Source organism: Macaca thibetana, chromosome 3, assembly GCF_024542745.1.
Source record: "Macaca thibetana thibetana isolate TM-01 chromosome 3, ASM2454274v1, whole genome shotgun sequence".
NCBI classification, from domain to species: domain Eukaryota; kingdom Metazoa; phylum Chordata; class Mammalia; order Primates; family Cercopithecidae; genus Macaca; species Macaca thibetana.
The window spans coordinates 27,087,501-27,100,600 of NC_065580.1; the positions used below are offsets into that span (position 1 = coordinate 27,087,501).

The 13,100-nt window shown below is 38.5% G+C and overlaps 2 protein-coding genes across 2 annotated transcripts in view; one reads left to right on the forward strand and one right to left on the reverse strand.

Annotated features, from left to right (window-relative positions):
* LOC126950803 (basic proline-rich protein-like) overlaps positions 1–152 on the reverse strand; it is a gene marked incomplete at its 3' end in the record, with an annotated part of 538,772 nt that extends 538,620 nt beyond the window's left edge. The window contains exon 1 of the mRNA XM_050784805.1: positions 137–152. Within this exon, the coding sequence (XP_050640762.1) occupies positions 137–152 (16 nt within the window). The remainder of the gene's footprint in view (positions 1–136) is intronic.
* Positions 1–13,100, forward strand: part of PODXL (podocalyxin like) — a 1,065,326-nt gene that overhangs the window by 541,473 nt on the left and 510,753 nt on the right. The gene's annotated exons all lie outside the window — the stretch shown is intronic.

A 13,100-nucleotide genomic window follows, 5' to 3' on the forward strand; every position in this document is an offset into this window, starting at 1 on the left:
GGGAGGGGAGGGAGGGAGGGAGGGAGGGAAGGAGGAAGGGAAGGAGGGAAGGAAGGAGGAAGGGAAGGAGGGAAGGAAGGAGGAAGGGAAGGAGGGAAATGGATGGATTTAATAGTTGGTGTTCTATGAAATGTACGGCATAAGTTCCTCATTTTTGTCTCTTCATATTATGAACTTTTCCTCAAGTCATGTATATTATCCCATATTTCTTTGAAGTTTTGTTATGGTCCACAAATTGGCTGCACCGTAATTATTTTAACTAAGTGTTTTTGGTCTTGGTTTTGTTTTTTTTTTTTTTGTTTTGTATTTTATTTTTAATTGACACATAATTGTACATATATATGGAGTACAGAGTGATATTTTGATACATGTATACAATGTATAATGATCAAATTAGGGTAATTAGCATATCCATCACCTCAAACATTCTTCTTTTGTGTTGTGAACATTCAAAATCCTCTCTTCTAGCTTTTTGGACATATACAATAAATTATAGTTAACTGTATTCACCCTGCAATACTGCAGAACAGCAGAACTCATTCCTCCTATCTAGCTGTAATTTTGTATTCATTCACCAATCTCTTAACCCAAAGGAGAGTTAGAATAAATTCTCCAATAAAGAACTAGGGTGTGAGAAGGGCCACTTAAGCTGAGAGGATAGTCCCATGACAGAACCCACGCACGCATACCTGACACTGTGAGTCAAGTCGTTCAGTTTAGAAGCTGGGTGATCAATGTCAAGAGGGGGCCCAACTGAGGGTGATTTCCAACAAGCATGGGCAGAAAACTTGCAGCAACACAGATCCCCACATTCTGCATGGCATTTGACTTGGAGGGGACTGGGAGAGAACAGGAAATAACTCCAAAACATTTGGCAGGGAAATAAAGAGTGATTTTATTTTAAATTTCTTTTGTTGGGTTTCTTTGATTGATGTTGGGGTGAAAAATTATATTACAAAAGAGACTTGTTTTCCATTTGCATTTCATCTTTTGCAAGTTGTCTACTAAGTTATCTGCCCAGTTTTCTAATGGAAGATTTATCTTTTTTTCTTGGTTTGTGAGAACTCTGTCTATATTAAATACATTAATTCTTTATCTTCTATTTTGCAAAAAAAAAAAAAACTCTAGGCTTTTTAGCCTTTTTTTTTTTATGGTAGTTTTCATATATGAAGCTTAAGGTGTATCCAGTTAATTCTATGCATTTTCTAAAGGATTTCTTTTTCTATCACCTTCTGCCTAGCTCTCCTCCCAGCTGGGACTGTTACCCCTTTAGGTCTGCCCATAAAGGTGAGCTGGGCAGGGAGTCTTCCCTAACCACACATCCTAGTCCCATCCCAACATCTTTTATCCTCCTGCATTCAAAGGTAAATTCTAGGAGGGCAAAAACTTCTGTTTTGTTCTCAGGTATAACTGCAGTGCCTGGAAGAAATAAACAGTTGTTGAAAACATGAACGTGTGGATAAAAGAGAATCAGAACTCTTCTGCCCCAGTCACAGTAGGTCCTTTTCTCATCCCTCCCTGTCCCCAAGTACCTGGGCCATATGCAGTTCCCACTATGTTTGCTTCTACCTGGTCCATCCATATCCAGGGAGTCATTGCCCAGTGCAATTTATAAGCTCAAAGCTACTGGGCGCATGGAATATTGCTCTTACCTGGACAAAGAAGTGTGGTACTTAGAGACTGCAAAGATCCTTTGAGTTATTCAGCCTCCCTTCTACTTGGCTCTGTGGTTAATTTATGCCATTGGCTCAGACAGCTCTGGGGAGCAGCCCTGAGGATCCCTGCAGAGCAGGGCCTTCCACATTTCTCCCCTGAATATTGTTTTAAAAGGACTTGGAGCAAACAGAAAGCAGGAAACAGATTTTCTTTAATGGTCATCAGAGAAATGGCAAGAGGAACACAGCTAACTGTATTCAATTTACTAACCATGAAAATAATATTCCAGATGCCATGACGGTTAATTTTTAGACTTCAGAAGAATTTTTTTAAAGGAATTATTGGCCAGGCATGGTGCCTTATGCCTGTAATCCCAGTACTTTGGGAGGCCAAGGTGGAAGAATTGCTTGAGCCCAGGAATTTGAGACCAGCTTGGGACACACAGGGAGACCTCATCTGTGATGGTTAATACTGAGTGTCAGCTTGATTGGATTGAAGGATGCAAAGTATTGATCCAGGGTGTGTCTGTGAGGGTGTTGCCAAAGGAAATTAATATCTGAGTCTCAGCTGCCAAGCCAGCGAAATATGAGGAAAGCAGGCAAAAAAATCTGAGTCAGTGGGCACCATCTAATCAGCTGCCAGCGAATATAAAGCAGGCAGAAAAATGTGAAAAGGCTAGACTGGCCTAGCCTCCCAGCCTACATCTTTCTCCCATGCTGGATGCTTCCTTCTCCTCAAATATTGGACTACAAGTTCTTCAGTTCAGGGACTCAGACTGGTTCTCTTTCTCCTCAGTTTGCAGACCACCTATTATGGGACATTGTAATTGTGTGAGTTAATACTTAATAAACTCCCCGATGTATATATATCTATCATATTAGTTCTGTCCCTCTAGAGAACCCTAACATACCATCTCTACAAAAAAAATTAAATTAACTGGATACATTGGCATGAGAGCCTGTGGTTCCAGCTACTTGAGAGGCTGAGGTAGAAGGATCACTTGAGCCCAGCAGGTCTAAGCTGCTATGATCCTTAATCACACCACTGCATTCCAGCCTGGGCAACAGAGTGATCCTGTCTCAGAAAAATGAAAAACAGAACAGAACAAAAAACAAAAGAAAAGAAGGAAGGAAGGAACAGGGGAGGGGAGGGGAGGGGAGGGATTATTTAACTTAAAAACAAACCAAACAAAAAACTAACCTGGACTTCATTCTGCAGCATCTATCTAAACTGAATGAAAAAAGTTCACAAAAATTAGGCCCTAGTGGGTGATATTTGAGCAATGTTTTTAATAATTCTTAAAGCACTGTTTCATATATGAGAGCAGCAGTCATATGAAGTAGGGATTATTTTCATCTCCATTTAATAGATGAGGATCAGAGAGGTTAAGCAACTTGCCTAAAGGCACGCAGTACTAAGTAGAGGAGTCACCAATTCCAGTTTTTATACTAATATCAAATAGTTGAATACAAAAGTCCATGGCCTCTGGTACACCACTCTGCAAATAAGTTCCTGTAAAGTGAATGTTTTTATGTGGATCATAAGGTTCTGCAAACAGATAGTTTAAGACTTTCAGAGGAAAGAATGTGTGGCTACCCCTAGTGATTTGGCAGATGTTTATTTAGCACCTATTTGAGTGGTGCAGATGCTCCACACTGTGAGAATACCATGATCAATCACACTCAAAGCATACTTTCAAAGAACTTAAAGTCTTGTTGAGAAGATGGCATGAGTGGAAACAGAAGTATGCACTTTGACATGGATGTAAAAGATTGATCAGTTAAAATAAGTTTCCGGGTATAAGATCATGTAAGCATTTGGAGTTTATAGAAAGGAATTGTCGGCCGGGCGCGGTGGCTCAAGCCTGTAATCCCAGAACTTTGGGAGGCCGAGACGGGCGGATCACGAGGTCAGGAGATCGAGACCATCCTGGCTAACACGGTGAAACCCCGTCTCTACTAAAAATTATAAAAAAACTAGCCGGGCGAGGTGGCGGGTGCCTGTAGTCCCAGCTACTCGGGAGGCTGAGGCAGGAGAATGGCGTGAACCCGGGAGGCAGAGCTTGCAGTGAGCTGAGATCCGGCCACTGCACTCCAGCCTGGGTGACAGAGCAAGACTCCATCTCAAAAAAAAAAAAAAAAGAAAGAAAGAAAGGAATTGTCAGCTTCCCTGTCATTTTAACTGAAGTATCTAAACTAATTTTAGTTCTGAAAATAGAGAAATTCTAGCTTCATGCTTGTCTATAAGTATTCAAGACAGTAAGCAATTTATCCATGCTAAATTGGAAGCAACAGGCAGGATTTGTAAAGTCTCCTTTTATTTGTATTTAAAGAGGGAGATTCAATTTATTCCAAATTTATTATCCATAAGTAGATAGAATTTGTCCCTTGCTCCAATCTAGTTTTGAAAGATTATGGGAAATTATAGAGGAAATACATAAAATATACTGACCATGAGCTCAAATGGAGGAGGAAAATGGAGAAAAAAGGATCTCTCATTGCTGCCTGATATGAGAGTCACCATGGTTGTGTACAAACCCAACTATAAGGCAAGATTGTAATTAATCCCCACCCCAACTTCCAAAGCTTCAAGAATATCAGATAAACCCCTCCAGCACACTGTGCCAGAAGGAGTAAAAGCTAAGTGATAAAAATGCTACCATAAATCTTCTTAAAGTCCCCTTCTGCCATGGGCTCCCCATATTCCTGCTCCCCATCCCTTTCCAGCTCCTGCATCTAACTCTTCTGGAATTTTTTTTTAAAGGTATTTCTACTGATCTAGTAGATAAGTGGACCCGGATAGGGATAAAAATTGGTGACCTTGATTTGGCAATAACTATCAAATGTTTAAAACCTTCATACCTTTTCACTCCAAATTAATACTCTTAGGAATTTGCCCAAAAGAAATAGTGAACAATGAATATAAATACATATCTGCAAGTATTACTTAAAATAATTTAAAAATGTAAACAACTTAAATATGTATAAATGTTGACCTTAAGTATGCTCTGCCAATACATTGAATTGAAAGTAATATAGAAGATATACAAGAAAAGATTAATAGAATTTACCATATAAAAATACAAAAAAAAATGGCAAAAAATAACATTTAAAAAATCAGAAGACAAACGAGTAACATATTTGCAATATATATGACAGGCAAGCTAATTTATTTGATATAAAAAGAGCTCTTTAAAATCAACAAGAAGAAAATCTAATAAATATTGACCAATAACCAAGATGCTCAATCTTACACAATTAAAGAAATGTAAACTATATTAGTAGCTACATTCCATTTTTCTTCTATAATAAAGACAAAATAGTATCCAATTATGACCAGAATTTAGAGAAAATTTTGTTCTCATTCATTTTTTGGTAGAAGTATAATTTGATGCACTCTCTTTAAAAGATAATTTGATAATCTACCAAAATGTGAAATCCTTAAATGTTTCTACTATAGGAATGTATCCTTGTACACATATTTACACAGGTGGATTAAAATGTATACATAGGATATTTACAGCAGTGTTGTTTATAATATCAAAAACCTGGAACAAAATAAATAAGTTACGGCACACCCACACAATGGAATGCTCTGCTGTTGTTAGGCAGAATGAGCTAACTGTATATATACTGATAGAGAGGCATCATTCAACATAGATGGATACTTATGATAAGTAAAAGAAAGTTAAAGAATATTAAGTGTAAATAATTCCATCTGCAATACACACACACACACACACACACACACATATACACATCTTTTTCCACAGAAGCATAGAAAACTTCTTAGAAGATATGAAAGAAATATGAATAGTGGTGACTTCCAAAGAATACAACTTAAGGGTAAGGGAGATTTTATACTTTATTTCATACCATTCTGAACTATTTGATTTTTTTTTTCAACATAATTTTTAAAAACACTAGCATGAACCATTCATTGAGCCATTATGAATCACTAACTCTCTCCCAGGAATTGCTTAGATGCTGGGGACACAGACACAGTGGTGAGCAGGAAGACACTATCTTTTCTCAAGTGGTAAATAATAACATGAAATGAAAAGACTCTTACAATAGAGGGAGGGAGACTATGGTCACAGGGAGAATGGTCTGACCTTAAAAGCGTCAGGCAGAAAGAGGCTTAACTTTTTTTTTTTTTTTTTTTTTTTGAGATGAAGTCTTACTCTGTTACCCAGGCTGGAGTGCAGTGGCGCTATCTCAGCTCACTGCAACTTACACCTCCCAGGTTCAAGCGATTCTCCTGCCTCAGCCTCTCCAGTAGCTGGGACTCTACAGGTACATGCCACCATGCCTGGCTAACTTTTTGTAATTTTTATTTTTAGTAGAGATAGGGTTTCACTATATTGGCCAGGCTGGTCTTGAACTCCTGACCCTGTGTGATCCACCCACCTTGGCGGAAGCTTAACTTTTACAAGGAGGAGTAAACAAGAACGGGTATGATGGCATTATCAGACAGTTGAAGAAAGACTTTTTCTTTGTTGTTGCCCTATTTTCAGGAGGGATCCTGAAGTGGGGCTATTTCTCTGGGTCAAGATTCAGTGGCCTGTGGGGAAAGGAGAGAAGCATAACTAAAGTTTGACCAAGACAAGTTAGTGGGTATTTTGTTCAGATTTATCAGTAGGAATCAATAGTCCAGCTGATCATGTTGACACTAGACCCTGGTCTGTGTCTGGGTCATTCATAGGTAAATGAGGGGGTTTATCCATGAATCTTATCTATGCCACATTGGGAATATTTCTTCTTTTCAGTAAGCCACTTCTAGAACACAAAGGAAATAGGTGACTTCTTAGCCATGGCTGTTTTCCAGGAGGATGGGGCTCAGGAAGAGTTTAACACCATCAAGGACAATCACAGCCCTCAAAGAACTTTAACTGGGGGAGGAGAGATTTATAAATTAAACCATCAAATAATAGAATCAATAATAAACAAAAGTTAAATAACTGCTTTAAGATGCTTTCACAATGACTGCTGGGCCCGGAGGAGGCTGTGTCAAGTCCACATTTAGCTCCGTGGCTTTGCAGTTTCAAACATGCATCTGTATCTGTCCAGGACCAGAGATCACTGTAATAGAACAGATGGCACTGAAATGGACCTGATTATGTACAAAGATGTAGGATTCATTACAGCTCAATGAGGGAAGGAAAGGATTACCCAATAAATGGTGTTAGGACAATTAACTACCAATTTGAAGAAACAGTAATTTCAAAATCTCACTTCATGTATGCACTGACATAAATTCCAGTTGGGTGGAAGTTAAATGTTTTCATTCGCAACACCAAAATCTCAGAAAGAAGTAGAATTAGATATTCTCCCAATCTTTAGAGGAAAAAGAACTTTAGGCCAGGCGCAGTGGCTCATGCCTGTAATCCCAGCACTCTGGGAGGCCGAGATGGGCACATCACTTGAGGTCAATAGTTTGAGACCAGCCTGGACAACATGGTGTAAACCCGTCTCCACCAAAAAACACAAAAATTGTTGGGCATGTGGCGCGTGCCTGTAGTCCCAGCTACTCAGGAGGCTGAGGCAGGAGAATTACTTGAACCCGGGAGGCAGAAGTTGCAGTGAGCCAAGATCGCGCCACTGCACTCCAGCCTGGGAGACAGAGGAAGACTCCGTCTCAAAAAAAAAAAAAAAAGGAAATTTATAAGTTTAGAAAAATGCAAGGCATAAAAAGAAAGGGTAAGTTCTATAGGTTTGACTACCAAAAAAAAAAAAAGGAAAATACAAAACCAAACAGCAAACAGAAAAAGTTTCTGCCAACATAACAAATAGGCACTATGTTTAATATTTAAGATCTAATCTGTATTGCTCAGAAAAAAGTTAGGACTCTAAAATATCAATGGGCAAAATACACTCACAAAAGAAGCACTGTAACTAGCAAAAAAAAGATTTGAGATGTTTGGTTCCCAGAGAATAAGAATGTAAATTAAAATACCAAGGTATCATTTTCCTCCAGTATTAGGTTGGTGCAAAAGTAATTGCGTTTTTGCCATTACTTTTAAGTGGCAAAAACTGCAATTACTTTTGCACCAACCTAATAAATTGCCATAAACATAAAAATAATAATTGCCATAAACTTAAAAATAATACCTCTGGGGCTTCTGTTTCTGGTTAGGATGTAGAAAGCCACAGGTGAAGGCCAGGCGTGCTGGCTCATGTCTGTAATCCCAGCACTATGGGAGGCCAAGGCAGGTGGATCACTGCAGGTCAGGAGTTTGAGACCAGCCTTCACCTAGAGATGGCGAAACCCCATCTCTACTAAAAATACAAAATTAGCCTGGCATGGTGGCATGCACCTGTAGTCCCAGTTACTGGGGAGGCTGAGGCAGGAGAATAGCTTGAACCCAGGAGATGGAAGTTGCAGTGAGTCGAGATTACACCACTGCACTCCAGCCTGGGCAATAGAGCAAGACTTCATCAGAAAATTAAGAAAAAGAAAGAAGAGAAAGAAAGACAGAAGGAAAGACAGAAAGAAAGGAGGGAGTGAGGGAAAGGAAGGAAAGAAAAGAAAAAAAGGAAGGAAAGAAAGGAAGGAAGAAAGGAAGGAAAGAAAGGAATCAATTAGAATCCCCAAAAGCCCTAGCAACAGAGCCAGTCTACTCCTGCTACATGCCAATGCTTTCTCACAGTCCTTCCTCAAGTGCAAAGGGACAATAGGCCAAAGGCTCAAGTCAAGGCAGGAGAACTGAGAAAATCATCTTGAGGTACAGAGGACCTTCCCCAAGTGAGAGACAGCGGTTTGCTAAAGGCTGGGTACAGGAAAGGAGAGCTGAGAAAAATCCCTTACGGGACGTAAGTGCAGCACAGTGGCCTTCCTAAGAGTGAAAGCAGGCCCCAAGGGTGGAGAGAGGTCTCCCAAGTTGCAAAAACCCAGTAGCAGGACCCCAAACCCAACCTGGCAGTTGTCTGCAAAGCAGAAAGAAAGAAAACCCTCCCATGGTTCAGAAAGCTGGTAACAGAGTTATAAAGCATCAAAAGGATTTTTGTTTTTTTAAGTCTCACTAGTGCTCAGATCCCAAGCCCTGATGAAAGGATAGTCCTGATACCATTCTCAAAACATTCGAAGCCAGTGGTGAACTGGATCAAACTAGATCAAACTCTGCTCAAATATAACCTTTCATTGACTCAGACTCTTTTTTTTTGTTTTTGTTTTTGTTTTTGTTTTTGTTTTGAGACAGTCTCGCTCTGTTGCCCAGGCTGGAGTGCAATGGCGGGATCTTAGTTCACTGCAGCCTCTGCCTCCCGGGTAGCTGGGATTACAGGTATGTGCCACCACGCCCAGCTAATTTTTGTATTTTTAGTAGAGATGAGGTTTCACCATGTTGGCTAGGCTAGTCTTGAATTCATGACCTCAGGTGATCCTCCTGCCTCGGCCTCCCAAAGTGATAGGATTACAGGCATGAGCCACGGGCACCTGGCTTCAGTCTTTCATGCTAACAGTCTGATCAAAGGGACATAACCTTTTTTTCGTTTTCTTTTTTTTTTTTTTTTTTTTTTTTTTTTGAGGTAGAGTCTTACTCTGTCACCCAGGCTGGAACACAGTGCGCGCATTTCATCTCACTATAACCTCCACCTCCTAGGTTCAAGCAAGTTTCTCGTCTCAGCCTCCTGAGTAGCTGAGACTACAGGCATGTGCCACCACACTCAGCTAATTTTTGTATTTTTAGTAGAGGCGGGGTTTCCCCATGTTGGGCAGGCTGGTCTCTAACTTCTGACCTCAGGTGATCTGCCCACCTCAGCCTCCAAAAGTGCTGGGCATTACAGGCGTGAGCCACCACTCCCAGCCAACAAAATCTTTAATGTGGGCGAACATATGTTAAATATGTTAAAGAATTCACTCATATGAAGAATCTAAAAAAAGTCAAACTCATTAATATAGTAGAATGGTGGTGACAGAGGCTTTGGTTAGAGTTAGGGGGATTAATGTGATGTTAGTCAAAAGACACAAAATTTTAGTGAGGCAGGAGGAATAAGTTTGAGAGCTATTGTACAAGATGGTAACTATAGTTAATAACAGTGTACTATATTTTTGAAAATTGTTAAGAAAGTAGATTTTAAGTGTTTTCACCATAAGATATGGTAAGCATATGAAATAAAGGGTATGTTAATTAGCTTGATTTAGCCGTTTTACAATGTTTACATATTTCAAAACATTATACTGTACACCATATGTATGTGTGTATATATACACACCATTTTTAGTTGTCCATTTTTATTTTTTAAAATTTTTTTATTCCCATAGGTTTTGGGAAACAGGTGGTGGTATTTGGTTACATGAATAAGTTCTTTAGTGGTGATTTGTGAGATTTTGGTGCACCCATCACCTGAGTAGTATACACTGAACCCAATTTGTAGCCTTTTATCCCTCACTCCCTTCCTACCACTTCCCTCTGAGTCCCCAAAGTCCACTATGTATGCCTTTGCATCCTCATAGCTTAGCTCCCACTTATGAGTGAGAAAATACGATGTTTGGTTTTCCATGCCTAAGTTATTTCACTTAGAATAATAGTCTCCAATCCCATCCAGGTTGCTGCAAATGCCATTAATTCATTTGTTTTTATGGTTGAGTATCCACACCGATATCTTTTTTTTATTTTTGTATTATGGCCATTCTTGTAGGAGTAAGGTGGTATCACATTGTGGTTTTGATTTGCATTTCCTTGATCTTTAGTGATATTGAACATTTTTTCACATGTTTCTTGGCCATTTGCGTATCTTCTAACAAAACAGAAAACTACAGACTAATATCCGTGATGAACATAGATGCAAAAATCCTTAACAAAATACTAGCTAACCGAATCCAACAACATATCAAAAAGATAATCCACCATAATCAAGTGGGTTTCATAGCAGGGATGCAGGGATGGTTTAACATATGCAAGTCAATAAATGTGATACACGACATAAACACAATTAAAAGCAAAAATCACATGATCATCTCAACAGATACAGAAAAAGCATTTGACAAAATCCAGCATCCCCTTATGGTTAAAACCCTCAGCAAAATCGGCATACAAGGGACATAAGGTAATAAAAGCCGTCTATGACAAACCCACAGCCAACACAACACTGAATGGGGAAAAGTTTAAAGCATTCCCTCTGAGAACTGGGACAAGACAAGTATGCCCACTCTCACCACTTCTATTCAACATAGTACTGGAAGTGCTAGCCAGACAAGAGAAAGAAAAGAGGAAATCAAATTGTTGCTGTTTGCTGATGATATAATTGTGCATCTAGAAAACCCTAAAGACTCCTCCAAAAAGCTCCTATAACTGATAAGTGAATTCAGCAAAGTTTCAGGATACAACATTAATGTACACAAATCAGTAGTTCTGCTATACACCGACAGTGACCAAGCTGAGAATCAAATCAAGAACTCAAGCACTTTTACAATAGCTGCAAATAAAATACTTAGGAATATACCTAACCAAAAAGGTGAAAGACTTCTACAAGGAAAATTACAAAACAAGGCTGAAAGAAATCATAGATGACACAAATAGAAATACATCTCATGGTCATGAATGGGTGGAATCAATATTGTGAAAATGGCCATACTGCCAAGAGCAATCTACAAATTCTATGCAATTCCCATCAAAATAACATCATTCTTCACAGAAATAGAAAAAAAAAAATCCTAAAATTCATATGGAACCAAAAAAGAGCCCACATAGCCAAAGCAAGGCTAAGCAAAAAACAAATCTGGAGGCATCACATTGCCTGATTTCAAACTATACTATAAGGCCATCGTCACCAAAACAGCATGGTACTGGTATAAAAATAGGCACATACCCCAATGTAACAGAATAGAGAACTCAGAAATAAACCCAAATGCTCACAGCCGACTGATCTTTCACAAAGCAAACAAAAACATAAAATGGGGAAAGGATGCCCTATTCAATAACAGGTGCTGGGATAACTGGCTAGCTACATGTAGGAGAATGAAACTGGATCCTCATCTCTCACCTTATATAAAACTCAACTCAAGATGGATCAAGGACTTAAATCTAAGACCTGAAACTATAAAAATTCTAGAAGATAACATCTGAAAAACCCTTCTAGATGTTGGCTTAGGCAAGGATTTCACGACCAAGAACCCAGAAGCAAATGCAATAAAAACAAAGATAAGTGGGACTTAATTAAACTAAAGAGTTTTTGCATGGCAAAAGAACAGTCAGCAGAGTACACAGACAACCCACAGAGTGGGAGAAAATTCACAATCTATACATCTGACAAAGGACTAATATCCAGAATCTACAACAAATTCTAACAAATTAGCAAGAAAAAAAAAAACAATCTCATCAAAAAGTGGGCTAAGGACATGAATAGACAATTCTCAAAAGAAGATAATTGTCCATTTTTAAAAAGCATAAATTTTTTAAAAGAGTCTGGGGAAAAGAAGTACAATATGTGTGAATAAATGGGGACTTTTAGCAGAGATGGGAACTATTTAAAACATTAAATGGCCATGTTATTAATTTTTTTAAAAAACATTAATTGTTTAAAACAACAATTATAATAATGAATTATAGAGTTTGGAGCATATGTAGCAACAAAACATATGACAACAGGAGCAAGAGGAGGGGAGTGAGGTAAATATAATGATACTGTTGTAGTGTTCTTACCTTGTTCGTGAAGTAGCTATAATTTTAAAACACACATTGCTAAACAAATGATTCACAGAATCATCTATAGAGAAATTTCACACCAAAATTAGGTATAGTTAAAAAGCTGCTAGGTGCAGTGGCTTATGCCTGTAATGCCAACAATTTCAGAGGCAGAGGCTAAAGAATTTCTTGAGCTCAGGAGTTTGAGACCAGCCTGGGCAACATAGTGAAACCTTGTCTCTACAAATATATATTTTTAAAATATATATTTTAAAATTAGCCAGGCATGGTGGAGCACCTGTGATTACAAATACTCAGGAGGCTGAGTGGGAGGATCGCTTGAGCCCTGACAGTCAAGGCTGCAGTAAGCCATGATCATACCATTGCACTCCAGCCTGTGAGATAGAGAAAGACTCCATCTAAAAAAAAAAAAAAAGCTAATAAAATACTTAATTCACCTACAAGGATACAGAAAAGGAGGGAGGAAAAACAAACAGACGGGATACATAGAAAACCAATATCAAGATGGTAGAACTAAACCCAATCATATTCATAATCATATTAAATGTAAATAAACTGCTCCACTTTAAAGGCAGAGATTATCTGACTGTATAAAGAAACAAGACCCAACTATAGCCATTTATAAGAAAGATACTTTAAAGATGCAGAAGAGATAAAAAATAAAAGGACAGAAAACATATACCACACAAATGCTAAACATGTGACTATATCAATAATACAGAAAGTAGTTTTCAAGACAAAGCGTAGTATTATTGAAGATAATTGGGACATCTTGTTACAATAGAAGGCTAAATTCATC